The sequence below is a fragment of the Cibotium barometz genome, chromosome 22 (assembly GCF_041138505.1).
Source record: "Cibotium barometz isolate CiBa-2024 chromosome 22, ASM4113850v1, whole genome shotgun sequence".
In the NCBI taxonomy this organism is placed as follows: Eukaryota; Viridiplantae; Streptophyta; class Polypodiopsida; order Cyatheales; family Cibotiaceae; genus Cibotium; species Cibotium barometz.
This window is the reverse complement of record NC_141067.1, coordinates 43,424,990-43,435,433: the sequence shown is the minus strand read 5'-3', so window position 1 is coordinate 43,435,433 and position 10,444 is coordinate 43,424,990. Positions and strand designations below refer to the sequence as shown.

At 43.7% G+C, this 10,444-nt stretch overlaps 1 protein-coding gene across 2 annotated transcripts in view; it reads right to left on the bottom strand.

Annotated features, from left to right (window-relative positions):
* Positions 1-205: 205 nt before the first annotated feature.
* The window catches only part of LOC147626631 (protein DETOXIFICATION 46, chloroplastic-like), a 37,150-nt gene continuing 26,911 nt past the window's right edge, over positions 206-10,444 (bottom strand). For both annotated transcript variants that reach the window (XM_086816693.1, XM_086816694.1), the window contains 3 exons: positions 1,172-1,243; positions 928-990; positions 206-767 (listed from right to left, as the gene is read on the bottom strand). In XM_086816693.1, the coding sequence (XP_086672819.1) occupies positions 672-767; positions 928-990; positions 1,172-1,243 (231 nt within the window). In that variant the 3' untranslated portion in view covers positions 206-671. The remainder of the gene's footprint in view (positions 768-927; positions 991-1,171; positions 1,244-10,444) is intronic.

Genomic DNA, 10,444 nt, shown 5'->3' with positions numbered 1-10,444 from the left:
ACTCGACCATAATGAAGCCTAACACTAAGAGAAGTAACAAATAGAAAGAATTAGTACAGCAAATAAGTAGTTGATAGGACAAATGCACCGCTAAAGATAGAAAGAATAAGCACATAATGAAGCCTAGCACTAAGAGAAGTAGCAAATAGAAAGAATTAGTACAACAAATAAGTAGTTGACAGGGCAAATGCACCGCTAAAGATAGAAAGAATAAGCACAATATCAACTGGCCGCAACTTGGACGAAAACTTGACAATGTCAAAATTGCATGTCAGCTAATATGGTTGAATTATATACCTAGATGAATCCAAGAACATGCCCAAATTCACCTTTTAGGAACGTGCATGTTATATACTCATGGTAGTCAACCCACAAGACTATCAACTCTATTATGCGTAGTATGGACTAGATACTACAACATCCCCACTAACGTCATAAGTGCCCAATAGTGGGTGTAGAACTCTGTATCAAGATAATGCTCTCACACATGCACTCCACACACACATAAGAGCATATATTCACATAAAGCCCTTTGTACTGAGTTTCTGTCAAACCTCCGGAGATGCAGGGCATGGTTTAATGGTACATGAAAACCACCCACAAATATATGCATGCCATAAAAATTTGCCCAAATTTGATTCAAATTGTACCCAATTCAGGCACTACATCAATCAGATTTCGACTTGCAAGAACTTCTTGTTGGTTTTCGGATCTCTTAATACACTCTTCCCAGACTTTAGACGCACATAGGAAGCAAGGAAGCGTGCCTGCAAGCAAACAAAATTTGCCAAGTACGCCTGCTCAGATTCCTTATTTTTTTCCATTTTTAAAAATTAACCCAAAACCTTCCTCTGTCTCACATGCTTTTTTCCGTCTCAAAAGAATGATAAGGATATGGAGCAGAAATGGCCAAGTAAGAATACATACTGATTGAAAGCAAGCAAGAGTCCACCAAAAACCCTGAAGCCCAAAACCCAACTTTTTTAATGCCTGCATAAAATCAAGAAACATGTGAGATCAACAGAAGAGAACACATTTTGAGATTTTTGAGATAAACTTTACAAACATAGGAAAAGACTTTATAGTGATCTAAAGAGTTAAAGAGTAATGGATTTAGTGGACGGTTAAAGAGTAATGCCAGCATGTAGACAGAAAACAAAAACCAAATTACCATCAACAAAGCTGAACCACCAATGAAGCATGACACCATACTCAAACTGAGAAACTTTAGGTCCCGACCCGCCTGCACAGTTAGTAATTGAAAAGAGAATGAGTTACTGTTGGGCGTATTCATTCCATATTTTAATATTTATTTTCTGAATCTGTTTATCTCCCATTACATCTATCATCTTATTACACTTCCTGACACTGATCACAAACATTGAGCTGGATCTGCCAGAGGCTAGCGACAACAGGGGGCTGGAGCAAGAAGGCTGTGACCACGGCAGCAGGGGGCTGGAGCAACCACTGGTGGGAGGCTGGAACCAGTGACAACCGCAACAGAGGTCTGGTGTTCACAAGTAGCAACCATTGGCAATCACTAGGCTCTTTCAGGCAACCATGACAGCCACACAGTCTAGGCGATCTGAAACAGCTGGAACACAGCGACAGTGTACTGGTCTAAGGAGGGTTGGAACATGGTGCCCACCACGCACGATGACCACACTGGACAGGAACAGTAACAAGGGGCTGGTACAGTGCTGCTGAAAGACCGGTTGCTTTTGAAAGCAAAAAGTTGAATTGCTTGCAACAAAGTTACTCAGTATATGAGAAAAACCTTCATGTCGTAACTCATGCTTTAAAGAAGCAGCATCATTAGTTGTATGGTGCTAAATTTGAAACCCCAACTCATCAAAAAAGTATCAAATGAATTTGTAATCAGCGAGACCTTCGTAGCAAGTATAAGCAAAGAGAGTTTAATCTGGAAGCCAAACCTAAAACACCCCATAGTAAGAATCCAGCTACATGTTTGTCTGCCCATGACCGATACTAACAAAAGAAAGCCCGAGAAGCACATCTGATGCACTGCAATTATCATACACACAAACATCCACAGAACATAGAAGAGTTGGTCTAGTACTCACCAGCGAACCATAGGCTCCAAACTATACGCAATGGTAAGCCACCTTCTCACAATTACTATTGCAAGAATAGACATCTATACTCCTGATACACGATTGTACCAAGTGTGCATGTGCATGTGGTTGCACAACTTTGCCACCAACACCAAGAGGCTTCCTGTTGAATGGACACTGCACAGTAGCCTTGTCTATGACATTTAAAACAGGCCCCTTTATGAGCTTCAAGGATTGTAGCAAAATCTAGTCAAGGTCTCTTTCCAGGAGGTCTCGACTTTGGTTGCTCAAAAATAGAGACCTGCCCTCTAGGTCTCTGGCCTGTTGCTTCTGCTCAACGGTTCTTTTTCCCTTTTCTCTTCTTCTTCGTTTCCACTTCGCTGGTCAGAAGGACCTGCAAAATCCTTCCGAGCGGCCGCAACTGTATCATCATAGATACAAGCGTGGGAGAAACAGGAATTAGGGTTAGAGTTCATTCATGGGAGACATACACAGAGAAGCAAGGGAGAGAGAGAGAGAGAGAGAGAGTTGTGGGGATAAGTCAACTCATGAGGCATGAGTGTGTGACTCCCCTATCACACATGTATATTGCACTAGTACACAGTGTGCACTTAGTACATTAAAAGTACTAAGTGTACTATGTACTATAACTTATGGGCTTGTACACACTATAAGGGTGGGCATTATGCCTTTACCCCAACAACCTCCCACTTAAAGGCAAAGTGCCCTTAAGTAAAGGAAAAGAAAAAATCAGCATGTACATGATAATATACAAGGCCATATCAAGGCTGAAACTGGCCTCATCCAATGCCCATCAAGTGTCTGCAATGAGCAAACCGCTCCGGAGGCAAACTCTTTGTCAACAGATCAGCTGGGTTGTCATCCGTATGAATCTTAACAAGCTGAATTTGCTTGTTCTCTATCACCTCTCTGATGAAGTGATACTTCACATCCACATGCTTCGTCTTTGCATGAAAAACAGGGTTCTTTGCCAACTGGATGGCACTCTGACTGTCACAATGCAACAATGGAATACCCCCTCTATAACCCAAATCAACCACTAACCGAGATAGCCATAATGCCTCCTTGCAAGCCTCTCTGGCTGCAATATACTCGGCCTCTGTAGTAGATAAGGCAGTGCACTTCTGCATCCTGGATATCCATGACACAGCACCTCCTGTGAATGTAAATACATAACCGGTAGTAGACTTCCGGTTATCTGGATGACCGGCATAATCCGAATCCGTGTAACCATGCACTAATGCATCCGGTTTGCCAAAGCAAATGCACATATCCTGTGTGCCCTTCAGGTATCTCATGACACCTTTCACTGCTTCCCAATGCTTCTTACCAGGGTTGGCCATGTATCTAGAAACCACCCCCATTGCAAATGCAATGTCCGGTCTAGTAGCAACCATGGCATACATGAGACTGCCACAAGCTGAAGCATACGGAATCTTGGCCATATCAGCCCTGTCTCTATCTGACTGTGGGCTGTCCATAGCACTGAGTTTCACATATGGAGGCAAAGGAGTACTAGTCTTCTTCCCCCCGTCCATATTGAACCTCTGCAAGACTTTGCCAATGTATTCCTTCTGAGACAAATACAACACATGCTGATTTCTGTCCCGAAGTATCCGCATACCCAAGATGTGATTTGCATCACCCAAATCCTTCATATCAAAGGTTTGATGCAGCCTCTGCTTCAAGGCATCCATCTCCTTACGAGATTTTCGGGCAATCAACATATCATCAACATACAAGATGAGGATCAATAGACTGCCATCCAAAGCTTTCTTGGTGTACAAGCAGTGATCTATGTCACTTCTCCTGAATTTCTGAGATTTCATGAATGTATCAAATTTATGATATCATTCTCTTGCTGCCTGTTTGAGCCCATAAAGACTCTTTTTCAGCTTGCATACAAGCTTCTCCTTTCCACTTACTGCATAACCCTCTGGCTGCTGCATATATATCTCCTCATGGAGATCACCGTGAAGAAAAGCAGTCTTCACATCCATCTGAATCAAGTCCAGATCATCATGCGCAACCAAAGCCAACACAGCTCTAAGTGTGGTCATTTTGACCACTGGAGAGAAGATCTCATCAAAGTCCACACCATATTCTTGCTTGAAGCCCTTAGCCACTAACCTGGCTTTGTATCTTGGCTTTGCATCTGGTGCAACTTTGAGCCTGTATACCCACTTGCAAGGCAAAACCTTCTTGCCTGCAGGCAAATGCACCCACTTCCAAGTTCCATTTTTATGCAGAGAATCCATCTCTAACTTCATGGCAGGCTCCCAAAGAGCCTTGTCTGCCCTCTGTAAAGCCTCTTTATAACATGAGGGCTCCCCACAGTCAGTGAGCATCAAGTAGTCAACCCCTGGAACAAACCTGTCAGGGGCTCTGGAGGGTCTTGTGGACCTCCGTACCCAATGACCATCATTTGCAGGTTGCTGTCCAGCCTGCATATCACCCATTGGTGGCTCCTGTTCCATGCCATAAGGCTGAAAAATCATGCCCGGTATCTCCTCTAACTGTGGTATATCCATAGGGATATCTTCTGCCATCTCTGGCTGTCCATTTGGACCATTTTCAGCACCATTTAAGGGCTGGTTTTCCTGCTGTAATGGCTGATTTACAGCCCTTTGTTGTTGTCCATGATGTCCATCATCATCAAAGATGACTCTGCCAGGCTCCTGTTGCTTTGCAGGCTCCTTATACATGCATGTTTCATCAAAAATGACATCATTGCTGCGTATAATCTTTCTATTCACGGGATCCCAAAGTCTATACCCCATTTCACCTCTGTCACCATATCCTAGGAATATGCATTTATGAGACTTAGGATCAAGTTTGGTGCGCATTTCCTTGCGTATGTGCACGTACGCAACGCAACCAAACACTCTCAAGTGCTTGTATGACGGAGGCTTCCCTGTCCATACTTCCTCTGGCACTTTCCCACCAAGCCTCGTGTTAGGTGACCTATTTATAAGGTGAACGGCTGTCATAACAGCTTCAGCCCAAAAACCATGAGGTAATGCAGCATGTGACGACATAGAACGGACCTTCTCCTGAATGGTCCTGTTCATCCTCTCTGCTGTCCCGTTTTGTGGAGGATCATAAGGAGTAGAGAGCTCCCTCTTGATGCCTTTAGCATCACAAAAGTCCTGAAACTGTTTGGACATATACTCTCCACCATTGCCGGAACGCAAAGCTTTCAGTGTTTTACCAGTTTGATTCTCAATATGAGCAACAAACTTCTCAAACACTGAGAATGTATCACTCTTCAAACGAAGAGGATAAACCCACACCTTGCGTGTGGCATCATCTATAAAAGACACAAAGTATTTTGCCCCTCCCAAAGAAAGCTGAGGCATCTCACATACATCTGTATGCACAAGCTCTAACTGAGCATCTTTCTGTCCAAGAGCTTTCTTGTGGGGGCACTGTAGTTGCCTACCATATATACAATGCTCACAAAACTGAAAACTTGAAAACTTTAGAGAAGGCAAGTAACCCAAACGAGACAATTGCTCCATTCCCTTGACACTCATGTGTCCCAACCGGCTATGCCACATAGAAATTTCCGGCAGCTCGGTTGCATTTACATTAGCATGGTGACAAACACCTGCATGCATAAAGTAAAGAGTGTCCACCTTAGAGCCTCTGGAAACAACCAGTGAGCCCTTACTAATTTTCCACTTTCCACTACCAAATGTGGTAACATAATCAGCATCATCAAGCTGTCCAATAGAAAGTAGATTCTTCTTGATCTCAGGCACATGCCTGATATCATGGAGCTTTTCTCCCACTTTATGTGATGAAATCACCAAAATCTGGTTGCTGCAGATTTTGGACAGCACCTTAAATGTGCTCTGTTGCCCTTCCAAAGTACTGTACAGCAGTACCAAGTGCTCACCAATGATGTACCAAACCTGTACCGGCAAGTACAGCAGCTGAAATTGAACCTTTTGGTCACTCAAAACAATGTACAGCCATGCCAAAACATGCACAAAGCTGTGCCAAATCTGTACCAGCAAGTACAGTAGCAATAAATGCTCTCCTGGCTGTCCAAATGAGTGAAAATCAGACTTTTACAGTCCTGTACACTGCATACAACAGTCCCGAACAGAAATTGGGCAAAAGCCCCTTGACTGCAAGCTGATTTCTGAGGATTCAAGGCATAAAAGTCTTGCCTGCTGCTTTGCCAAGCTCAACAAGCATACGAACTTGAAAAGCCCCTTGATTTGAGATCAATTTCTGATCATACATGGTACATTGACGCACATGAAGGCATCCAGAGTGTTCACGATGCTTCCCCCTGGCCACATATACATCAAATACATAAAACCCCCTTGATTTACAGGCACATTGAGTGCTTGTAAGGCATCAGCACATTATCCACAGCATCAAATGCGATCGCCTGCATGCAAATCAACCAAATCGGCACAAAAGCCCCTTGATTTGCACTGCAATTTACTGCAATTTTGCCCAAATGTGCGATTTTTCACATCATACAGCATGTATGAGTGCTTAATTGCACAATTACATCAAAAGCCCCAAATTATAATGCCCAATGTCCTGTCAATTGACTGCAAATGTGACCAATGTCACCGATTTCCTGCCAATTGACCTGGGGTGTGACCAATGTCACCCAATTTTGCTAATTTTTGCTCAAAATTTGAGCAATTTGGCACCTGTACCTGCTCAATTGCAAATAATGGACATAAAAATTCCCGAAATTGAAGCAAAATACCTCTAATTTTGGGCTGAATTTGAGGGGCAATTCTGATTTGAGGGGCAATTCTGATGTTGACTGCTGATTCGTGTGGATAATTAGCTGCTGCTGCTGTAGAGGACACGTGGCTGTTTTTGGGCAGGCGAAGGACCAGTTTGGGCAGGCGAAGGACCAGACGGACAAGCTATGGCTTCTCTCGCAGTGATGAAGTGCGGTGTGGCAACAGTGGCGGGACTGCAGCAACGCCTCACGACTGGAAGGTGGGCTTTGTCGGACTGCACCTTGGGTGACGTGGACCAGCGCTGTCCGCCCTGCCTTCGCTAATGTGTTTCCGCTCGTTGACGTATTCGCCTAGCGCTTGCACGATTAGAGTCGCTCACGTAGCCAGCTTGTTGTATTACGCCTTCGCCTGCGTATTTTTATGCCATCGCTCCACGCTTCTCGCCTTCGCTCAACGCCTGGCGCTGCTTTTGCTTCAGTTTCGCCTAGCGCCAGCTTTGCTGCCTTCGCTTGATTAGCTGCGCCTGACTCCTTGCTAGCTGAGAGCAGTTGTGTGGGGTTACGCCTTGTGGCCACCAACACTTTGCTGCGAGCCGGTGCCTGCTAATCAAGGAGAAGAGGGAAGAGAGAGGGATCACTAAGCTCTGATACCAGTTGTGTGGGAGAAACAGGAATTAGGGTTAGAGTTCATTCATGGGAGACATACACAGAGAAGCAAGGGAGAGAGAGAGAGAGAGAGAGAGTTGTGGGGATAAGTCAACTCATGAGGCATGATTGTGTAACTCCCCTATCACACATGTATATTGCACTAGTACACATAGTGCACTTAGTACATTAAAAGTACTAAGTGTACTATTTACTATAACTTATGGGCTTGTACACACTATCAGGGTGGGCATTATGCCTTTACCCCAACAAGCAAAATGTAATATATCCTCAAAGGATTTGATCGTTTTCCACCACACGTCTTTCTGATAATCCCAGGAAAGTGCTTGTGAAAAGCAAGGCAGACAGGAGGTCAGAGAACTTAGTAATAAACTCTCTCGACTCCTGGATGACTGCCTCAGATGTCCTCCCGCCCAACTGAATAGTCTGCAGTCAATGAAAGTCCACACTCCTGTAAAGCTCTCTCACAAAAGCCTCCGTAAACATAGTTGAAAGCTTCCCAAGTTCTCGGAGCAATGGGTTTACCTTCAAGGTCTTGCCACCACGTGAAGGCACCACCTCTTAGAAACATTTCCTCCTCCATAATCTTGTGCTCCTCTCGTTAGTGCACTATGGTGAAATGTGTATCCCACCTACTCAACCAAGCTCTAATAAAGTCCTGTAACATGCGGAAGCTTCGGCGGAGATTGGTAACTTCAATGCTCAGAAATCAGCACACTTGTCGCGACGAAATTAACACACAAAACTGAATATCCATATATATATATATATATATATATATATATATATATATATATATATATATATATATATATATATATATATATATATATATATATATATATTTATTCAAGAAAAAAAAACACAAAAGCAAAGCAAAAGCTAAGCCTAGCTCTTGGAGATTTTTGGGCTTTTGGGAAACCTTTATAAACCTCTCAAGTGGGCTTCTTGCCACACATCTCTAAAGTTCTCAAGTTTTCAAGCTCTCAAGTTCGCTCGCACTTTTGTTGTGCAAAGATCGAATTTTCTCTCCACGTACCCTCTTCACGATGTCGACCCAAGAATCAGAGTTGGAGCCCCTCGTGGAACGCGAAGGCTTGCCGGCTACGGACGGTACGGATGCCGATCTTTTTTATGATTTTGTGTCAAAATCAGATTTCCAAGAGTTCAAAGTAGCTCTCGAAGCTTCTTCAACGGAACGTCAGGCACAAATCGCAGCCCAGATGCAAGCTTTGCAGAACTCCATTGCTCTATTGACCACTACCCCCTCTACTTTCTCGGGTATGGATACCTTGGCTTCAGCTTTAGGCCCCAATATTACTCCGGAACCGTTCAGGGGCGAGCAAAAGCAGCGAACCAAGGAGATCGTGGACACGTGGCTACACAAGTGGCAAGTTCACTTTCAGTTTCATCCATATGATGATGGAAAAAAGGATCCAGTTAGCAGCAGGTTTCCTGTCCGGCAAAGCTTTGCTTTGGTGGAAGGAACTGAACCCTAAGCCAACGACTTGGGCACAATTTGAAGATATCTTCAAGAAAGAATTCCTCAAGAAAGAGCATGATTACGATGTTGTTGCCCGGTTTTCAGCTTTGACCATGACCTCGCAGCACCTCACTTATGAGGTCTACCTCCAGAAGTTTCGTGACTTGCAGATGAAAGCTACAAAGATGGATCCCACTACTCTTTTGGGGTTTTTCGTAGCTGGTTTACGCGACTCGTACCGATTACAGGTTAAAAATAACAAATGCAAAACATTGGACGAGGCCATCCATTCAGCTCGTATCTATGATGATACGATGGTCTCTTCCAAGTCGAAACCCGTTACCCAGCAGGGGAACAAGCATAAAAGAAAGTTCTCCGCACCTATGGCTAACACGACTGAAGGCAAGTCTTCGGACCAACCTTCGAAGAATTCAAGTTCGACACCAGCGAAGAAGAAACGACTCCTTAGGGCTTTGAAGCTCAAGAAGGAAGGACATTGTTTTATCTGCGAAGAAAAAGGACACATGCGTAATGAGTGCCCGAAGCAAAAGGGTACCAAGTCAAACGCAGGACCCAAGCCAAAGGCAGCTAACCAATTGTCTTTGACAGGTACGTCAATTACTGTACTTTCTCGTCCTAGTACTTGTTCTGATTGTCTGTTCAATTCTAAGGTATTTGGCTTGCATGATCTTCTCCGAGTTTATGGAGAAGTGAATGGCCATAAAATTCACATTCTTTTAGACCCTGGCAGTTCGCATAACTTTGTTAACTACAAACTTGTGCAGAAATTGAGTCTTGATACGACACTCAGCGACCATACCTATGAGGTACGTCTACCTGCGGGAAGACAAGTTTGGGATCGCAAGGTGGAGATGCTTCCAATCCAGATTCAGGACTACAAAGATACTCTGGAATGCTATGTTATGCATCTGGAAAATGTAGACTTGTTATTAGGGATTGAGTGGTTTAAGACTCTTGACGTCCAGATAGATTGGTCTAGTCATATTTTTTCTTTTCAGCATAGGGACACCAAGTATAGTATTTTAGGTGATTGTATCCATCCCTCTCAGGGATCTCTTGTAAATACAATTGATTTTGGAAATATAATGGATTCTTCTTTGTATACCGCTTTCCATTGTGTATTGATTCCACTTTCTTCTTTTTTCATCCCTTCCATGGATGTGAATGAATTAAGTGTGTTCGAAAGCAAAGAATTACAGAAGATACTTGATTCGTTTCAAGATGTATTTCCTAAGGAACTGCCATCAGGTTTACCACCTGAACGGGCAGTAGATCATCGTATTGACTTGATCCCTGGTGCTCATCTTGTGAGTATTCCACCTTATAGGATGAGCCAAGCTGAGGAAGATGAGTTGGCTAAACAACTCGAAGATTATTTAAGAATGGGCCAGATCCGTCCAAGTAAATCACCTTGGGGTGCACCTGTGTTGCTTAGAAGAAAGAAGGACAATACCTGGA